The sequence below is a fragment of the Echinops telfairi genome, unplaced genomic scaffold (genome assembly GCF_000313985.2).
Source record: "Echinops telfairi isolate 266 unplaced genomic scaffold, ASM31398v2 ScPeMD7_7467;HRSCAF=8505_1, whole genome shotgun sequence".
Classification (NCBI taxonomy): Eukaryota; Metazoa; Chordata; class Mammalia; order Afrosoricida; family Tenrecidae; genus Echinops; species Echinops telfairi.
The window spans coordinates 21,860,773-21,883,108 of NW_022111368.1; the positions used below are offsets into that span (position 1 = coordinate 21,860,773).

Consider the following 22,336-nt stretch of genomic DNA (forward strand, 5'->3'; position numbering starts at 1 on the left):
TATGCAAGCCCCAACACTGGTGGAGTCTCACTAAAGTCAGATCAAACACATCCTCTTCTGTCCGTGTGTCTTTCCCCACAGAACTGTTTAGACTCAAATTCTGAGACAGAGTTAAACCGTCTGCAGACTGATGTCTAACTTCTTTTAACTAAGTGTCTAGTTCCTCTAAAGCATCTCTCTGTGTGGATGATTCGGTCACTTCCACGGAGGTCAAAGTAAAATATGTGTGTGTTCTGATGGTTTTTAATAAAGTTAAACATTTGAACTGTCTCAGGTAAACCAAACTATGTCACTTTTCCACAGGGGAAAATTATATTTTAAATATTTGTTTAAAATTTATTGATTTCTACCATTTAGCACTTTACTTTTTTGTACCTGAAGTAAGTGGTAAATGGTGGAAATCAACACATTTTAATTGATAGAATCTAATATCAAGACAACTCTATCATATACCTTTACAAGTAGATTTGATGTTCAAATTCAGTACATGTAGTTCATCAATTAATGTCATCAGTGACTAGTAAAATGCATCAATACTGTTTTATCCTTTTTTTTTTTAAGGTTCTGCTTCAACTCCAAATTGAACACTTTCATTAAATCTCCTCCGTGTCTCCAGTCCACTAAGCCAATAGGACGGCTGTAACCACAGAAATGACAGCTTTCCTCACAGTTCCAGGCCAAAATGCACTGCCTGCTTCATTCAGTCCTTTTTAAAGTGTCATAAGAAGGTCTCTTATTTACTAAATTGAAAGTTTGCAACTCAAAATCAACACTCAAAATAAGATTTTAGCACTTTGCTCAGAGACTGCTGAAGAGTAATTAAGTCAGGGAAGAAGAAATAAAAGGAAACATACTATCTCAAATCACATAAAAGGCGATCACAACACTATATAGTAGATCTCTGCTCTTCTGAAGCATGCTTTATTGATTGATGTAGCAAGTACGACTCACCTTCACTCCTTGTGAGGACTACTGGTCAGTAGATCCAAAAATGAGTTTGAAAGTAATGTGATTGAGGCATTGTAACTATAAGATATGGCCCAAGTGTGGATCTGTGTAGAAGTGACATACCCATCCGAGCTTCAGCCAACTGCCTTTTGATGGATAAGTATGTTAGATGGATAAGTATGTTAGTGGATAAGTATGGTAGATGGATATGTTTGGTAGATGGATAAGTATGGCAGATGGATAAGTATGGTAGATGGATAAAAGTATGGTAGATGGATAAGTATGGTAGCTGCTTACATATTTTAGAAAGTGAGGATAACCATCTGACATTTATGAATAGTCAAATCTTATTAAAAGCAGCTTGTATGTGGAATTTAAATGACATGGAGCACACCAGAAAGAGGCTCCATCCCAAAGTTCTACAGAAAGAATTGCATTTACAGGTGACATGCGCTGATCAAAGACACGCAGCAACAGCAGCTGGAAAACCTCATGGCATGCCGTAACTTCACATCACAGTCAATATGCACAACAGAACCCATAAGTATTTTTCTAATAATCAAGCCAAAAGCAAAGAAGTAAATGAAACGATATAAAAATGAAACAGAAAAGACAAAGGAAAATTCCATACAAAAAACATTTACTATATAATTGAAATGGCTTATGAAACCAGGTAAACTCTTGAAGCCATTTTGCTTAGTGTGTGTGTGTATATGTATATATATATATGTACATAAGGCTTTGCTTTACAGGCACGTCCTATCACGAAAATAGCTTCAGGATTCTGGAGATACCACAAACATTTGTTATTTCTCCAATACTTCCGCTGATGTAAAAAAAAAAAAAAAAAAGCTCAGTTACAAAATACAAGAGTTACAGCAAAGGCTCGGGTAATCTCTACATCCCAGAAACAACTGGATTGGAAGCAACAGTTACTCATCCCACAGCATCTTCTAGGTGGTCACTCTTTGCCTCTAAGTCATACCCTGCATATTTGTAACAGCTGTGGAATGGAATGCCGTAGATGGAACAAGCTTGGAGGCCATTTCCCGCTTCCTTCCACCACACCAAACTCCTAGATGGAGGCATCCAAACTGCAAATACTGCCTCGGCTTCCCAGATGGATTTGATTTCCAGAAAATGCGTGCCAAAATTATAACTTTGATATGCGAAATGTCTACACTAGTTAATAATAATAATTTTCCCTCACACACACAAAAAATGTTTTCCCTCCCTGATGAGGTTAAAGGATACAGCAGATTGGTAAATGCTAATCTACTTATTGCAATGATGAAGAATTGAGGGGCCATAATTAAGAGGATCAAATGATCAGAGACACTGAAACCCATGAAATCTTGGAAAAGGCTATGGTATTCCTCATATGGAAGTATTTGGAAAGTTTAGAGCTCATGGATATGAAAAGCACATTTCATCAATAAATTTTCACAGGCTGTGCGTCTTAGCAATACATCTTTTATACAAGAATTTTAAAATACCAAATAGAATTCCATACTCAGCTGATGTGATTGGTTTTTTTATATCTTTAAATCATATTATATATACACATATATAATTAATCCATTGCAAATGCCTAAAAATCCAAACTATATTGTAGATAACATCATTGTGTAGATTTGTACTTATAACTAAAGTTTAAGGCTCATGTACACATACATGCACAATAATTAAGTGAATATTAGTATTGAAAACACTGCTGATAGAAAAGAAAAATCATAAAAGCGCATATTCTTCCTGAGCATCATCTGTTGTGGCCCATGTTAACTGACGAATTTGCACAGCAGTCTATTTCTCAACAATACATTTATTTGCTCACAGAATTCAGTCAACATGGCTGTAGATGTGTATGGTGTGGAGAAGAAATGAATTAAATCACACTGGCAACATTTGCTTTCCATTCTTAATTATTCCCCAAAGATTATTTTTTTTATCAATACACAGAGTAGCTATGCACACAATCAAAGTTTTCCCTCATGTGATTGTATTACACTAATTATCTGGCCCTGACAACCTCTAATTAAGGGGAGGTCCCTGCTACTTGCTTCTTAAAAAAATCCAGATCCTTGTTGGCACTTAGGGATTATGGAAACCTACTGGTAACTGGAGAGATTCTAGGACCTTCTTCTTGAGGAAATCATAAGTAAAATGATGAATCCAAGTAGCAGCCCCCAAATTATAGCAATGTACTCTATCTTGGGATCAAGGAAACACAAACACACACACACACACACACACACACACACACAAAAGAAGGAGGAGGAAAAAGCCTGTTCTGTTTTAAACTTTCTCAAGACAATGCTGTTGGTAATGATCATTTCATTAGTGGTGAGTCTGAATATGGTGACCCACAACGAGAAACAGCAACCCAGCTAGCAAAGCAAAAAATATCCCAGCTGGGGCCAAAAAAAATGACCAGCCATACAGAACAGAAGGGGTAAAATCCAAGCAGCTCTTCAGCTTCATGTCTGTGTAGCTTTCCATGTCTGCCACAGCCTGGACCCAGATGACATAGAGCACCACCACCAGGGAGAACAGGATGCCTGCAAAGGACGGGACGAAGAGCCTTTAGCCTTTCAGAAGAGTCAGTTTCCCAAGAATTCTCCAATAGACCAATAATGTGCTTCCTCATACACGTCTGAAATGTGATTCCAATTGAATCAGCTCTGTGGTGACAAACCCCTTATTATGTGTCTCATATGCACATTCTAATGTATCTTTAAATGGCAAGGGGAGGGCTAGAACAACTTTTTTTTTCTTTTTTAGTATATGTGCTGCCGAAGCAAGCACAGGCTAGAACAACTTTTAAGAACCACTTGACAACGTACCATATGCTGAGTCCCTAAGTGGCACAACCATGTATGCTCCACTACAAATCTAAATGTCGGCAGTTCGAACTCAAGCAGCCCTGTACCAGAAGAAAACATGCGGGGACCTGCTTCTATTAAAATGGCAGCCAAGAAAACCCATGGAGTTCTACTCTCTAGCACACTGGGTTTCTGTGTGCTGGAACCGGCTTGACTTTAGTTGTTTTGTTTTGTTTTTCCATGTACCAAGGAATCTATGATCCCAGTCATTGTGGAGCTTACGTTCTGATACCATTTGGTTTGGGTAGTGAAGTGTGCTTGGTCTATGATGAATCCCCTAAATATTATTTCTTTAATAGGTAAAATAACTCAATGAAATAGTATTGTTATTTTTCCTGTATTATTCTACTATATAATTATATAGCAAAGCTAGGGGCTCTGTGGGCATAATGATTTATGCGTTGGGCTGCTAACTGGAAGGACAGTAGTTTGAAACCACCAGCTGCTCTGTATGTGAAAGAAGAGGCTATCAACTCTTCGAAAGAGAAACGCTCAGTGGCAATTCTACCCTTCCCTAAAGGGTCACTGTGAGTCAGAATTGACTGCCTAGGCTGTGAGTTTGAGTTTGGGTTTGATTGTTGGCGGTAAAAAGATTTGGAGGAATATAAAGCCCCGGATTTCAGATCAATAAACCAATAAATACAAGCAAGAAAATGTTTAATCACTAACTATGAGACAAGGTTATGATTTATCAGCACTTTCATGTGGCTAGAACCCACCAACTCAAACACACTTTTGAAAGCATAAAAATTGGAGAAGGCATTACAATGTTGGACCCTTGACTTTAAAAAAACAATATGGTAAACGAAAGATGCTGACATTTGAGAAGACCATTCAGGTCTAGGTTTCCATTGAGCTGCTACGGCAATCGGCAGGAGAGGACCAGGCGGCAGCAAGCTGAAAGCAGCATGTTCCCCGGTTGTCGGACTTCCGCCCCAAACCGCACAGCTGGAGAGCTTCGCACATATCGCTCGGCCAAATATGCTTGAGGTCACTTCCTCTTTGTCCGGAAGTTCAATTTAAACATGTCCAAGATCTATTATACCATTTTAATTAATGAGCTCAATTGTTGAGTCTAAACAGCTCCCTCCTCTCGTGGCCAACATGTGTGGAAGGTAAACATATTCCTGTAACTTGGGGTATAAATGAAATATATTGGCAGAAAAGAAGAGTTTTCCAAAGGCTCGTCGTGATCAATCATACTTCCTGAGTTGTGTGAGAGATCCTCTCTTTCCACCCATCAATTTCACCCAAACATCTTCAGATGTAAACACGAAAGGAGAAGGGATCACAAATACGTCTAAGCGGGTCAATATCAGAACTTAAGACTTCTCATAACCAAGAAACCCGCTACAGAACAAGGAAGAATCTCTGAAGTATTCTTCCTTCTCTAGCGTGTATCATGAGTTTGAGAAATTTTAAGCATTTCACTAATAAGAATCATCCTTCCCTCTGTGGACTGTAATGTAGATGCAAATACTGGAGCTCAGATTACAGTCATATAACCACTGAACAACTACTATATCATGGAGAAATAGTAAAGTCATAGCCGGAGAGCAAACTCTTAACAAAACTATACCTCAGATTTTGACAACAATATGGCAATGCCATGTGTTGTCTAGCAACGCTGTGCATTTCAATACATGTTTTTCAGCAAATATATAGACAATGCTGCTTGTTAATGTAGAGGTTTGCCTTATCCATTTGCATAAAACCGTTTGCCTTTATGAAAGCACCTTGCAAACCTTTGTTCTTATTTGTTGATATCATTTTTATCTTCCTTGAAACATGCAAATCTCTTTTGCTTTCAAATGGTGTTATGAAAAAAGATAATTGCCTTTGGGAAAATCCAGTAGCTTTACACACTATTTTTTTCCAGAAGTTTCAAAACCCACTACTGAATTTAAATAACTTTAAAAAATGTAGCATAAAAACAAGTGATATTTATATAAAAATTAAGTAAACATAAGCAATATTTCAATACAAACAATATTTAAATATAAAACATTTAATTATAAGTTAATTCTTCACAATTTCTATTATACTCTGAAAGCAGTGAAAAACAGTTATTCTATCACTAAAATTCTTAATTGTTCACTAATTGAAGATACAGTCCATTAAATATCTATTAGATCAGTTTATGATTATATCTCACCCATAGGGTAAAATAGCCAGTGCTCCTCTATCCATTAAATTGCCTGTGTGTATGTGTGTTTGTGTGTAGCACAAGATCAAATAAAATACAATGAATAGGGTTTATATTAAGACCATACATTGTGGTTGTATATATTTTGAATGTGCTATAATTCTCAGATGTTCATTTGCAAAGGCCTAATGTTATAATTTACTATTTAAAACAGAACTGCACATTGTTTCATTCTCTTGCACATGTGGTTGCTATGAGTCAGAATAGACTTGATAGCACCTAACAACAATGACATCATTCAAACCATCGCCATATAGTAGTAGGTCATGCTCTTGTCTATGTAAAGTCGTGTCCAGAGTCATTATGTACAGAAGGAGCAGTTGTTAATTTTAACCCAAGTTAAGTTTCTCTAACATCTGCTGCTTACATCCCCAACAATATGTCTAGCGAAAGCAATGCCACTGAAAGTCTAACAAGGCCACTTTAGATTCAATACAAAAGATATTGCGAAGAAGACTCTAGATACTGAAATACTAATGACGAGAACTGAGTTATGGAATAATGGAGAGAAAGCTGGCAAAATAGCACACGAAGAAGGAGTGTCTCATTCAATCATAAGAACAAGCATTAAGGGTAAGTATGGGATGTTAAAGAAGAGATTGGTGAACAAAGAAGAGACAAGTGTCTACCTATGAGATGGAGAAGCTGGTGATGATTTAGGGGGGCCAAATCCAAAAGGGGATTCCTATAACTTTGCTAATGATTCAAATGAGAACACATACATAGCCTTTTTGAAATCTTAAAGGAAAGGCAAGGTGAAGACTACCATTAGTACTTTGATACCATCTAGGGCGTTATTCCTAGCTGCAAATGCGTACTTGACTTGTGTAAGATGAGTGTAACTCGAGGGGCAGTCAATCTTGGAGCTGTTGTAAAACTCCAAAGATGATGCGGACGTGATAATACTGGATGAAGAATGTCCACCAGAAAAGATTAAAGAGCCACGCAGCCAACTCTCACTAAATTTCTGACCACAATTATCATCACCATTCCCAGATGCTCCAAAACCTGCCACAAATGCATTTATTATAGCAACTGACATGTCAACACCATTCTTCTTCATTGTCACAGTACATTGTTTGACTTCTGTAGCTTTTAATTCTAAGACTATACATACTATTTCCAAGTCTACAAAGACAAATCAAGATTGAGTGATAATAAAAGGCAGTAGTGAGGAAAACTTAAAAAATGTTTTCTAATGCTCATCTTACAAATTTACATCAAAACAGACTTGGGTTTGCCAGTGAATTGGGTATACATGTGCCATGGCACCAATGGAAAACGGAAATACTGGAGATTAAATATTGGTGGTTGTTATGGATTGAATTGTGCTACCCAAAATGTTCTCAATGTTTGGAAGTCATAATCCCCTATACTTATAAATAAGTTCTTGCTCTTCAATATGAGCTTTCTTTTGCTATACTAATAAAGACATAGTAGAGGAAGTCCAAATCTAATCATTTCTGAGTGGCATCATATTAATGAAATAAAACAGATGCAGAAGCATACACAGGGGAAGACCCATCTGAAAACCAAGGCACGCCGAAGACTAACCAGGGAACTCCAGAGACCAGGAAAGTGGCCTACGGACAGAACAACAGGATCCCGAACCTGCTTTGGATTGATAGTCCCCTACTTTGTGACATTTCCATTTCAGTGACACTAAGTAGCCCTGGTGGCCTAGTGGTTACACTCCTGAAAACGTCAGGGGCAGTTCTACCTTCTATGTGTTCACTATGAATCAGCACTGACTCAACGGAGGTTAGTTTTCACTAGGTAGCTAAGACTGAAATTGCCATTTTCCTGGGACCTGTAATCAAAGCTCATGTAAGCAGCTGCCAAGAACCCAAATCACCTATTGCACCGGGCAAATCTGCTGCACGAGACACCTTTCAAGTCTCAAAGAGCAATGTGTTAACGATCAAAGATATGACTCTGACATTTACAGTCCCTGATCCAAGCTGTGGTATTTTTAATTCCCTCACATCGAAGGCTTTGAATTGTGGTATTGTGAAGAATATTGAAAGTACCATGTATTGCCCGAAGAACAAACAAAATGTTCCTGAAAGGACAGCCAGAATGCTTCTTAGAAGAGAAGCTAGCAAGACTTCATCTCATGTACTTTGGCCCTGTTTTCACGAGGAACCCCAGCCCTGGAAAAAGCCATCAGTCCTCATTACGTAGAGGATCAGCAAGAAAACGAGGAAGACTCCCGATGAAATGGGTCAGCCCAGGGGCCGCAACAATGCACCCAGACATAACAATGTTAAGGCTGACACGAGCCGGGGCAGTGTTTCCCTCTGTGCAAACAGGCTCGCTCTGAGTTTGAAATTTATGTGATGATACCTGACAATAACACGGTAGCTAAGGAGCCCTGGCATTGTAGTAATTAAGGGCTCACGTGCTAACCCAAAAGTCAAAGGTTTGGAATACACTGGTGATGCCACGGGATACAGATGCGGTATAGATGTGGTAGTCTGCACCCCAAAAGATGACACCTTGTGGAAGCCCTCTAGGGCAATACTATGAGAGAAAATCAAAAGCAGTGGGTTGTTTGGTTTAGGGAACTAAAACAGTACTTTCTGTTTAAGCTATATATTTTGTTTGGTATATTTCGTGTCAATTACATATCCTTTTATCTCCCGAGAGTGCATCAAGATCTTCAATATTCCCCAGTGAGTTGGGTGGGAGTAAATGGAATTGACAGATAAACCCTTGCCACCTGAAATAAGCTATTCTTTCATAGCATGGGATCGGTCTTCAGATCCCTTTGCATCTAACCGGCTTCAGAGTCCGCTCCCTCCTTTCGCATGGGAAAATCCACATCAACGCAGGAAATATATGAAAGAGACACTCTTCGTTATCTGGGCAAAATCTCAGTTGCAAAGACAAAGGAGATTAAAGTTGCTAAACATAGAAAAACTAACCCTAGGGTGCCATGAATCTAAGTACTAGTGTCCCGCCTATGCCTTGATGCTTAGGTTCCTGTGTTTCCTTTTCATTAATTATTACTCAATATTCTCTTCTCATCCTGCCCAAGCTCAGATGTGGAAACAGAAAAGTTCGGGTTGACCTCCATCGCGGAGACAGCAATCTCAGGGACTCACAGGATAATAGGTCCTGTGATCAGTTAGAGACGTATCGGGGAGGGTAAAGACCCGGTGCCAAAGCAGAGGTACGTTGTCCACCCGTGCCTCCATACCACGAGATCTTGTCCAATGTCAAACTTGGAGGCTCTGTATCTTCTCATACTCCCAAGCAGTTTCTGTAAAGCCAATACTGACCAATGGCCACCTCGTATGTTCAGAGTAGAATTATATTCCGAAGAGCTTCCATGCCTATAATCTTTTGGAAGTAGACAGCCAGGTCTTTTTACAAGGTGCCTTTCAGGAGACCTGAACAAACAGTTTCTCAGATAGCAGCTGAATGTGTTGCTTATTCTCACTATCCAGCGACTCCTATTAAATCACAAGTCGATCACAATAGCTGTCTTTCATCCGATGATTAAGTGGTCATTAAAAATACTGATATATTCAGGTAGGGTGGTATATTGTGGGCTTCCATATTACTTTAAATAACACATTTTACTTCTTGGTGGGAACATCCAAGGTTACAAAGCTGAATCGAAAGATGAAAACATGCAGAAAACACAGAAGGAAGGAAGGAATCGATGAGGCCTACACTGGTACTACGCCATGTATTTGTCGCTCGATAGTATATTTTCATGAAAGCAGTATCTTTCCCCCGACTTCCTCTTTTGATGCCTATATTTTCATGTGATAACCTAATTTAGTTATGATAACCATTGGCGTACAAGGGGCTTATCAGGCTTTAAAATGTTATTACCCTCCTAAACTGTAGAGCAGATGATGACAGGACTCTGAACTTAACATTTAAGAGATAATTACTTCCCCCACAATGGTGCTAAATTGTAAAAGCAGACAAGCACTTACATTTCCGTGTTTCTGACCTTGAGTATTCCCCACCTTTGTTGCTGGGCATGAGAATGTGTCATTTTAGTAAGAGGATTGTCTTCATAAGCAAGAATATCAACTTCTGCTGATTAAAAGCTACCTCATTACCAGACAGCCCTGAAGAGAGAGTTGGGGAGAGCAGCTGGTCTGACCTGCCCACATAGGAGCAAACCAAGAGCAAATGCACCAGACCAATGACGGGACGGAGCCACCAAATGGCCGCGGAATCTCGATGGTAGACTTCTGACTCGACCCCAGGGCAGCACCCCATCTGCTGGTGGTTCCTCACAGGGGCCCACAGTAAAAGCCCTAAAGGTTTAACTGGGGGTGGGACACAGGACCGCTCCAACCCTGACTGCGGGAATAGCAAAGGGGACTTTTAGGATGTTGGCCTTTCAGACACAAAGAATGAAGACTAAACAGGGGTATGTATTGCTAGATAAGCGGGACCCTGGATATGTAGCCCTGAAAGAAATGAGGACTGGGCTGGTGGTTTATAACATGTCCTTCTCTCTATTTAGCAGAGAGATATTCATCTGCACTATGGCATGATTCCTGTTAGACTGGTGACTATCTGTATGTTCCGTGTGTGTGTGTGTGTGTGTGTGTGTGTGTGTTTATCTATACAAGATAGGCAGGATAGGCAATCTTACAAAGACAACAGCTGGACTGACGATTCCTGTGGGGGATAGGGGGGAAAGATGGTGGGAGGAGGTGAGCAGTGAGCCAATACTGACAGGTGCAGGGGAATAGTAAGGGTTCTAAAATTGATGGCAAGGACTGTGTAGCTTTTCTGGGCATGTTCGAGCAATCAAATTGTATCTGAGAAGAATTATAGAGAGGTGAATGATAGTAAACATGATTGTGGGCAGGTGGAAAAAGAGGAAAGAAGAAAAAATATTCATGTATGTATATATGAGGGTGTACCCCTAGCCCCCACAAAACCCTGATTTTTTTAAACTATATATTTAAAAAAATTTTACAAAACAACCTTATCACTTTCAAAGTACTCTCCATTACACTTGATACATTTGTCAAATTTTCGATTCCATTCTTGGAAACGTTTTTCAAACTCATCTGTTTGGATGCTTGACATCACCTCCCTCGTTTTCTTCTTCACCTCTTCTATGTCATCAAACTGTTGTCCTTTCATGTCCCTTGTGTTAATCTGGGTAGACTAGAGAAATAAATCCATAGAAACACATATGTGTATAAGAAGGAGTTTTATATAAAGGGTAATTGTACATTATATAAAGGGTAATTGTATATTAAGAAAACATCCCAACCCAGGCCCATCCACGCCCATAAGTCCAATATTAGCCCATATGTCTGGCACCAATCTATAAAGTCCTTTTCAGACTCATGAAACACATGCAATGATGCCGAATGCAGGAAGATCATAGGCCAGTGGGTGGGAAGTCTTGTGGATCCAGTGTAGGTAGAGGTATCTCAGCAATGCCAGGGGTCTACACATGGTTCCCTCAGCTTAGAGGCTCTTACTGCCATTAACCTGTCTCCATGGGATCTCCACGTGATTCCTGCAGCTCAGGGCACTAGTGTAGTTCCAGGTATCTTGTCAACTGCAATGTCTCCCAGGGAGTGAGCAGAGAGAGTTCCCAGAATCCTCGGGAGAAGGCCATGGCCACACAGAGGCCTCCTTGGCTATCACCTGATTGACAGGCTAGACTCCACACCTTCACTCTTAATCCTCAAATTGACAAACGATTATATAACTACCACACTTATGCATTATAATTGCCTGATTTCACCTTTCATATATCCATTGTTGCTATGTTCAAATACATCCATCACTTCTCTTTTCATTTCATTTTCTGGTCTTCCCTTTTTAGTGAGCTCATCCCGTAGAACAGCCTTCAGATTTCTCAAACATCAATAACTCTCTTAAATATCTAAACAACACCACGACAGAGAATTAGCATGAGGAATTTACCATCTCCACTTAGAATTAGAAATTTAATCTGAAAAGGCATATTTCATTTCGTACTAAGAAAAGTTTTGCTCACAATAATAGTTTCAGGACATAGTACGTAGTTTAAGGAGACAAGGCATGGATTCTGCTGACACTGGTCCAAATCCTACTTTGAATGTTTGTTAGCTAGAATGGTTTGACAGTTGACTAGGTGAGAAACCTTGACCAGAGGAGCCCTGGGAGCACGATGTTTAGGAGCGTGGCTGTTAATTGAATGAAGGTAGGATGTGGGGAGACACAGTGGCTCTGGGCTCTGGATCTGCTCCTCTAAAGATGACAGCCTATGAAACCCCGGGGAAGTCCAGCTCTGTCACATGGGGTCACTTGGGTGACAAACAGACTGGAAAACACCGAACAATGAGCATAACACCTGGAGCAAGTTTCTTACTTCTCTCTGCCTCCGTTTCCTCATTCCTAAAACAGAAGCAATGAATGTGCCAACTGTAGAAAGTGACCCTAAGAGGCGACTGGCTAGGGTTTGGGGTTAAGCACTCAGTGCAGGGAGCTCAGAATAAAGTCTACCCGCAGGGAGATGGCCGCAGTCAGAGGCTCCATCATAAGAAGGACTGTGAGGATGGCCCAGGGCCGGGCAGGGCTCTGTCCTGTTGTACGTAGGCTTGCCGAGTGTTGGAACTCAATCGATAGGACCTAACGACCACAATGTTATCGCTATCATTAACATCGCTAGCAGGAAACCTTAGAATGAGCTCTTGCTTATAGTTAGAAAATACTATTCTGAGACATCATTTAAAATATCAAAAACTTCTCTAGGACTGCACTATTTCATGAATGAACAAGTAGCAAGAGAATATTTTTGCCCTAATGTCTTCTAATTCTAAGATTTCCAGAGACAAATGCGATCTTTTTTTTTAAGTTGGTTTTTTTTCATTTTTTTCTATTTGTTTGGTTTTTTTGTTACTTTTTATATCTTTACCTCAGCCTCAAAGATGTCCACTAGGTTTTTATTAGCATTCTCCACAAGGTGGCATCAGTAATCATATAGCCTCATTATGAAACTTCTTAAAAGGATAAAATGAAGTGAATTCAAACTTTTAAGGATTTAAACTTCTTTTCAAGTGTTTAATCAAGCAAATCACCTGTCTTCTCCCCATTAGTCCATTAGTTATAAGGAAAAATTATCTTTAGGACAGAATTTCAGTAAATTTGGAATGAATTTACATGCGAGGTTCTTACCTTCCTTCTTAAAAAAAAATTGTAAAGAGAGAAAGAAAAAAAACAAAGACCTCAGAAACTTTATAACAAAATTTAGAGAAACAAATATTTCGTAGTCACTAGCTATTTTGGAAAAATCTTCGAAGCTCTGCATGAGGTTGGACATTGAATAAGGAAGACCCTAGAAGACGCGGTCCATTTGAATGGTGCTGCTGGAGAAGACCATGGTGAGACCATGGACTGCTAGAAGGGCACACCTGTGTTGGAAGAAGTCAGGTCAGACTGGTCTTTAGAAGCAACAATGGCTAGACTTCATCTTACATGCTTTGGAAACGTTATCAGGAGAGGCTGGTCCCTGGAGGAGGATCTCACGTTTGGTAAAGTGGAGGCATGGTGGAAAAGAGGAAATCCTCCATGAGATGGATCGGCACAGGGGCTGCATCAGTGGGCTCAGGAACGATTGTAAAGATCCCGCAGGACCGAGCAGTCCTTAGTTCTGTTGGGTACAGGGTCACCGTGGGTCGGAGCTGACTCGATGGCGCTTAATGGCGGCAACAAGCTACTGCTGAGCAAAATGGTTGTGTGGGGAGGTCTATGAAATGAAACCGCTTTTTGTAAAGAAAGTTAAATCTCTTCCATTCTGAGTAACAGATGCCCAAGGAAACAGACTTTGAAAAAGCAGAATCAAGCAACGGAAAGTCCGGGTTTTCACCAGGTCTTTCCAAAATGACAAAACCCAATCACAAGCGAAATCGGCCCGAAGGAACCAGGTCACCGTTCATCTCGGAAACTTCCATTTCAGAGTGGAAACAATTATGCCTCATAAGCATGTACCACGTGCGTAAAAGCACTAGTTTGCCAGAATCCTAAGTTCTATTATTTAGAAAAAATAGAACCTTTAAACGTGATTTTTTCAAAAAGGTTAAGGAGCCATTTACTCAGGTTTGATGTTAAAGAGTTTCCAGAAGCATGCTCCTAAATCAATTACAGAGTTGCTCCCCCCCTCGATTTTTCTGGTCAGGAGTTCGACCGTAATCTAGAATGCCTTCCACCAGGAAATCCAGAAGCAGACCCGGTGGGATCGGTAAGTCCGCAGGGAGCCTGCGTGCGCATCTTCTCTTCCCTTGGCACTCCTCAGCATGGCCGTGACCTGGTTGAGGTATCAGGACTCCACCGACAAATGTCCCTTGTAAAATGTTCCTCTGGTTCCGGAATCTGTCCCTCGCTCAATGTAAAGGCCAAGATTTATCACATCTTTGTCTCACTGCAAACTGCATCCAGGCAAGTTTGATTCTAGCATCCTGTTAAGGGCATTTCAACTGAGAAACAGTGTGAAAAATAAACTTTCAAAGAAGAATCTCAGAAAGTAATGTAATAAAGTTTTAAAATATGTTTCCACGATCAAGTTTTCCAGAACTTTTCTCTGTAGCATTAAACAAGTGGGTCTTGTCATAGAACTCACAACTAGATAAAATTGTCCGGTTCGGGGCAGTGAAAATCTTCCACATAAAAGTCTGAAGGAAGGCCATCCCATTCACAATCATATCAGCACCCCAAACAACAATTTCTCTGGACAAACGTCCAAGTACTACAGCTGAAAGCCCAAAGTGGGTATACAGAGCAGGCGATACTTAGAAACATAAGATTGACTTAAGTTCTCTACTCTTCCTTAAAAGAAGATTTTCTATCCTTAAATCATATAATGTTGATAAAAGGAGACATCCAAACCACCTTTCTATAGTGTATAAAAATCAATTCTAGAGAAATCAATTCTATTACCCGAAGTACATCTGGCTACAGTGTCAGGAACATGGTTTTATGAGCCACCGCTTTCTTCTCGTCACTCACAGTCAACAACCCATTGAGCCTAGAGCTCTTCAGGTGACCTTGAGAAGGTATTCTTTTTCCTATAGGAAAGCTGGGCTCTTGAGTCTCTCCTGACTACTTCGTTCTTGAACCTGAGAAAGACACAGTAGTTAAGACCCTCCGTGGTAGGCAAGTATCTGCTGGCCATCCAGGCCTGCCCTTCTGACACAGAGTCCCCTTTGCTTGTCCACAGTAAGTGGCTGTGTCTAGCTCTGATCTCTCTGTGGACATGGGGACAACAGGTGCAGACCAGGGAAGTGAGCGTGCCCGTTTAGAATGCCTTGTCAGCAGCTGGCATTCAGCAGTTCCTCCCTAAGCCCTTCCTGCCCTGGCTCTTCTGTTTCCTCTACGATGCCTTTCCTGCCCCAATGGCCACCATACGCTGCTTTCTCTGGAGGAAGCCGAGCAAGGAATGGCACCAAGAGCCTCTATGTGAGGCCTGGGCTCCATCTCTGCCAAAGGAAAGCTAGTGCCTACTGTTAGCATCCCCAACCCCCTGGATGAGAGCAAAAAAAAAAAGTTTCCCTGAGATTATATACCTATGATGTCCACATTATACTACATAGACTAAATATGATGGGCTCCTAGGAAGATCCTTGCTCTCTAGAGAAAAGGGGAGCGGAAGCAGCGGTGGTTTGACTTTAGGCCCTCTTGATGGGATCTGGGTGGAGGGAGGGATGGAGCTGCGCCTGTCAAGCAGGTCGGAGCTGGTCTCCAAGAGAATCAGCGAGAGCTTCTCTCTCTCTTGCCCTTTGCTTTCCTGTTTGCTTGGATGCTGTGTCTGCTTTCAGGGGTGGGCTCGCGTGGGCCGCCACAGTAGGAGCTGTCAGTGCTCTGTCATGGTCCCCCCAAACCTGGGTCCGTGTGACTCTGTAGCCCCTGGCCTGTGATCTCCCTGCTTCCTGCTTCAGCTTTATAGACCTATGGCTATGCGAGTCTGAAGAAGGTTCCGGATAGCATCAGACCCATGGACCGGGATGCCTTCTTGATATTAAATTACTTCTTGATATAAAGTGCTTTCTAATGCATGTATAAGTGTCATTAGCTTTGTATATCTAGACAACCCAGCCTAACATAAAGGCATAAATCTCATTTGCTCATAAGTCACTATTACCTGCTAGCCATAAGGAATGTAGTGTTCCCTTTGTGCCCTTGCCTTTCCTAAACTGGCTCTTGGAGGGAGCTCACCTCTCCGCTTCCGTAGTGCGCATAATCCTCCAGATCAGAAAATAAAGTGGTGAGTCACCCAAGGATGTGCTTCAAGTTGCTTGTCCCACACTGAGAGAGGATTTACAGGAATTCATCCCAGCCTGCTCTGCTTATGCCCCCGGTGACCACTGACAGCTTATGAAACAGCTTCTGGAGCCCAGAGGACAGCCCGTGGTCATGGACTAGGACAAAGCAAACAAGCACATTCAGGAACTGAAAGCAGAACTTTGTCTCGGCCAAGTTCCAAAGGACTAAATGATGCTGCGAAGATACCCTTGGCTTCCACCGATACACCTTGGGCCCCAAATTCACTGCCCATCTGTCAGTTTGCCAATCTGTGCTCACTTACATGTTACGACATTGGTGAAAATTATGCTCCTGACATTACAAACGCCAGATTGCAGCAGAGGATCCAGACTAAAATGATCTCAGAAGAAAGGCCAAGTGCTCTAGTTCTAAAAGTTAACCGACGAAAACGCTAACTAGCACAGAAGAGTCTGCCGTGCAGCAAGAGAAAAGGAGCCCCCAGTGGAGAGGGACAGGGTCAGGGTCAAGTCACAAGGCTGAGTCAATGCGACAGCAGCAAATAACAACAAACAACCGAGCCTTAGATCAGGGGTAGTTGATTTCCCAGGTGTTTGTGTCCGCCCATCAACATGATGGTTTCATAAGAGATTTAGAAGCTAACAGGGATCCTTTCAATCTCCTCTATTGCAGTGAGATTCTATCTCTACACTCAGTGTGGGGAGGGGGGAGGAGGGGAAAAATCAGAGCTTGTTATTCAGAAACAGGTGATTTAAAGTATAGAATAAAAGTGTTCCTGCGCTAGTGATATGATAAAATACTCAATGAGTTTTAATGCTAGTGTCCAAAGAAAACAACAAGGCCAGGCCATGGTTCTTTTACATATTAGAGTGTATAGTTGTGGCTAGCAGTTGTGGTATTGGTGCCACTTGGCCCAGGGATTAGGGATATTCAGCAGTCTAATAATTGTCTCTACACTGCTCAAAGTTCTACAATACCGCACCTACCCATTCTAACACTTGCTGCATCTTTCTTTTGACATCCTTATTACGTTCAATATTACAAGCCTAGGAGGAGATAAGTGTCAATCTCTAGTAACTTTTTGCTAAGGATTCTCTGGGTGAGCCCACATATCTATCAGCAGTTGCTTACACATTGCAGTTGTATAACAAGGCTCGCTGAGCCATAAACTCAGTGTAAGAACACGCTGGCAATTATTGCACACTTGGTCTAGAGCTGCATCTCCTTGGGAAATAAACTACTGGAGTGCCTGCAGAGGTTATCTGGCCAAATGCAAGGCATGGCAACACTAGCCTTCCAAGGGTTTCTCTGGGTCTGTGGAGAGGCTCGGGTTCCACCCCCAAAGTTCACCCTACAGCCGTGGCACCAGCCTGCATCCGTCATGAGTGAAATGTCCAAACGATCTCTTGCTGATGCCAGACATTTCCTATGTGCACTCACCCAGCAATGGCTATCTGGAATTCTGGTCTACCCTTTCCTGTGTAAAATAGACAGTACAAAATCCTGTGTGTTGTATTGAGGATGCAGCCAGAGGAACCATGGGTCCAACCAGTATCTGTCCCTAATTTTCCTAGCAGAATACAATGTGTTGGCCTAGGATAGCCCTGAGAAGCTACATTAGGCAGTGAATGCTAGGCCAGGGCTAAAGAGTAAGACTTCCGAATAGTTCACTTTGAAATCTCTTCCTTTTGAAAATAGAAAAGGCTCACCAAGAAAAGTATCCTACACTCAATTTCATTGACTCTCTAAGTGAATACATGTCCCACCCCTCTAATCTGTAGAACAAAAAGATGGCTGACTGGCTAGCTTAGAATTCGATGGTTAACCGGTTTAGCATCGCTCCATATTTTCCTTGTTTTTGCATAACCGAATATGTATGATTCCATCTTCAACATTGAAAGGATAATTTGTATATTAACATATTCTAGGAGTTCATAAGAAATCATTATAAATTTTTGGAAAGCCTTCTGACAAGGATAATCCACTGACTTCTTAACTGCTACAACCGACTGTTTCCCGGTGGACATTACGACTAGATAGTAAACTGCATTTTCCTCGAGAATACTATTTTTGGTATTGGAACAGAAAAGCAAACAGTAATGTCTTATCTCCCTCCATATCATATCTCTCTGTTCTTGGGGGACAACAGGTTTTCCACCAACACAGAACTGGGCCATACAGGGCATGACTGTCCCATTTCAATAGAAGCCGCCTCACACTACTCGAGTTAGTGACATTCAGACTGGGCTCCCCAGGCCTCTGGGAGTCCTCTGAAATCCCTGAGGGCTTGTGAGTACAGGCTTGCTCAAGACAGCCTTCAGCCCAGAACTGCTATGCTGCGCAAGAGTCATTGGGAAAAAGAACAGCCACCCACAGGCCTCACAGGTATGAATACTTATCACATGCTTTATCTTCATGCATACTCCTCAGCCCCAAATAATTTTGATATGCTATTTTTACACAGAAACTATAAAATGAAAACAAAAGCCAAGGATCTTTAAAGGACGAAACTCACACACACACATATTCACATACACCCACTTATAACCTGTATGTTTCTCTTATAAAACCAAAACTAGAATCCAAACCTTTCTGCAAACAAATCATCTTTATAGATTTTCTTGAAAGAATAGGAAAATCATAGGGACTTATTACAAAGAAGTCTAAAGAAAATGAAAAATGCTAAGGAAAACACCAGAAAAGTTTCCCTGAGGTATCTTTTTTTTTCCTTCCCAGCACGACAATGCCTCTGCTCTTTCTTTGAGAGTAACAAGAGCTGTCCTATGAAAATTTCTTTAGCAAACCTCACTCCACCCTTGCTATAGTCCTTCTTTTTGCTCCCCAAACCCAAAGATTATGTAAAATGAACACCAATTTTAAAATGTCAAAACTGTCATTATGACAAGTTATGAATCAAAGAGAGCTGAATTCTTTGGGGAAGGGTAAAAATCCCAGGGTCAAGTTGATTCACTGTGGCCCAATAGAACACAGTAGGGCTTCTAATAGCTCAATGGGGCTTCTAAGGCTACACATCTATATGGACGCACACAGCCTCATCTTTTTCCAACGTAGAGAGATAGAAACACCACCTTCAGAAGTGTATAAACCTAGATGTGGATAAACAAGAAATCGCTTCACGTTTTGACAGTTTTGTGCAATAAAACTTTCCATGATTTTATAGCATTTTTTTAACTTATTCTTGTACATTTATTGTGTCTGGAAAGATCTTTTTCACCGTAACTAGAACTTTAAATGAAACAAGAATTGGTTGTGATTTGGGGGAGGAGAAGAAAGCATTTGGAAATGGAGATGCTTATTTCTAAGAGATTTGGTTTTATGGATTATTTAAAATATCCAAAATAGGCAAATCCATAAAGATGAGTGTTTCCAGGGGCTGGAGGAGGGGAGGAGGGGAAATGACTGCTAGTAATACAGGTTTCTTTGTAGGGTGATAAAAGATATTATGGAATTACAGAGAGATGATGTTTGCACAACTCTGAGAGAATACTAAAAAAGGATGAATTTTAGACTTCCAAATGTTAAGTTTTACTAAATGTAAACTAGACATCGATTTTTAAAATTTTAATATATGAGATCTAATGCGCAAAGTCAGGTCCTTGATAAGAATCCTTTTTTAAAAAGTCAATGAAGGAGTCAAACTAATAACTGTCCCACAGGCCTCCTTTTCTCAGAGTGGGCTTCTGGGAGGCTCTTTGAGCCGAAGCTGTATATCTGGTATTCTCACTCTCCTGCTGCAGCATTAAGCACAATGTTATGTGAAAACAGCACTCAAGAGAACTATTTGTTTACTGGCCACTGATCACAGGATAATAAGTCATGGCAGCAGCTGTGTGTGTGCGTTGCTGTAAAGACAATGAGACCATGTAGAACATGATCTGTGGCAAAACATCAAACGTTCTTACATCGTCCTGAAAATGACTTTTTAAAAGAAGTTGCCATAATTCCAGCTAATGGCAACTCCCTGCATTACAGAGTAGAACTCTTCCACTTGGCTGTCCTGGCTGTCATCTTTCCATAAGCAGACTGCCAGGCTTTTGTTACGGACACATCTGGGAGAACTAGACCACCAACACGGAGGAGCTGTGGTTAAGCGGAAACCATTGGTAAAACCCAGGGTCCACTGGAGAAAAATAAAGAGATATGATTGACACATCGGAAGGAAACAAGCAACCATTTGTAATAAGGTGTCAAAATAATGTATGCATTTTTGTATTTGTTTTCTTAAATATATTTCACAGTATTTATAATCTGCTATAAAATTTGTAAATTGAAAAAAGTCCACCTTAGTCAGCCTTTTAGGAAGATTATCTGGCAGGAGAGGGAAAACAAATTTTGAAAGCCCAAATACTTAAGTCACAGTGCGCCAGGGTAGCCTGGAATTGGAAGAGACATAGAGGAGCAAGGTCATGTGTGAATACTGGATTGAGAGAGAACACATGTCAAACACTTGCTAAAATTGTGAATAACAAGTTAGGCACTTGAACTACAAGAGCCCATAAGAAAGATGGCAACAATAATTTTAAACTGTAAATAAAACAAGCTTGGGTGACCAATGAATGGGAACTACTCTCAAAGAGAAAGCGTTGCAGGCTAAGAGCGAGGGAGCGGCTTTGAGACCCAGATCCACCAATGGCACCTCTAATGTGGCCAAAGGACACTTCATTGCGAGCTGCTATGTCCAGTCACACTGCCAAAGGGAGAGGGGGACCTGGGCTGTAACAGGAATAAAAGAAGTCTGTTCACTTTAGTTCATGATGAAAACTGTTCCATAGTATTCCTTTCCTTGAACTGTCACTAAAATAAATAAATAAAGACATTTTGTCCTCCTGATTTGTGGCAAAGCATGCATAGCCATATGCAGCTTGGTCCTACAGAAGTATGGACAATTTAATATTTCCAAATCACTTGTTTTCAAGCAAGTGTTCTGTTTATTTCATTTATTATTATAAATGAAAAGGCTTAAAATTCACATGGCTCTCCTGTTCAATCATTTTTTTCCAATAGAATGTCGTCCTTTCAATAAGAATTCAACTAGCTAGGAAGCTAAAACAAGTACGGTTTTTTAAAATGTCAAAATTGTATTTATATAATTCATACAAGCCACAATAAATAAAATTGAATGGTGATGGTTTAGATGATTTCTTTTTTACTACCAGTAAATGAGTCATGAGAATACCTTTATCAAAAATATTATCATAGGGTTCACATTTTAAGAAAACAGCAAGCTAGCCAAACAAAAGCCTTCATCTGATGTAGCACAAAGACTCATGCTAGAACTTCATTTTACAGACATCAAATTAACAAGGTAAAAAGACGTGTCCATCACAGAATGACTCAATGATGTCAGAGGTCTTCCTTCTAAGTCCCTTTGTCTTCCCTTGCACAATAGGGATATTGTTGTCAAGTGCCAATAAAGTCAGTTGAACTTCAGAGCAACTCTATGTACAACAAAACAAGATGCTGCCTGGGACCATTTTTATGTTTATTTTGGCCTCCAGGTCAATCTGTCTCATTTAGATTCTTCCTCTTTAACAAACATGATGTCCTTCCCAGAGACTGGTCCCTCTTGATAACATGCTCAAGGATGACATCTCCCTTTTAAAGAACATTCTGGCTATACTTCTTCCAAGTCATATTTGTCTGTTTTTCAGGCTGTACATGATATATGCAATATTCTTTGTCAAGCACATAATTTAAATGCATCAATTCTTCCTCATCCTTCCTTATTCATAATCCTTTTTTTTATTTTAAAAGCATATGAGGTGAGATAGTTAAGGTTTATTGTGCCAACCTGACCAATGAACACATGTGGGATTAATTGAAGGACAAAGAAATAAATGGATCGGTGAGCTTCACCTTTCTAGTTCTCAGGTTTCTTGATCTATGAGGCTCGGGCCAAGGTGCAGCTGCCTTAGCCAGTTCCCTGTTTCAGCTGACAAAGGCTCACTTCCTGCAAGACCTCCCTGAAGAGAAGCCACATGGACCTACCCCGATGCAGCCCTGGGTGCTGGAGCAGCCATGT

General features: G+C 40.7%; 1 protein-coding gene across 1 annotated transcript in view; it reads right to left on the minus strand.

Annotated features, from left to right (window-relative positions):
• Positions 1-3,215: 3,215 nt before the first annotated feature.
• TMEM182 (transmembrane protein 182) overlaps positions 3,216-22,336 on the minus strand; it is a 69,217-nt gene continuing 50,096 nt past the window's right edge. The window contains exons 4-5 of the mRNA XM_045283820.1: positions 6,820-6,941; positions 3,216-3,506 (exon numbers count right to left, since the gene is read on the minus strand). Coding sequence (XP_045139755.1) covers positions 3,286-3,506; positions 6,820-6,941 — 343 coding nt within the window. The 3' untranslated portion in view covers positions 3,216-3,285. The remainder of the gene's footprint in view (positions 3,507-6,819; positions 6,942-22,336) is intronic.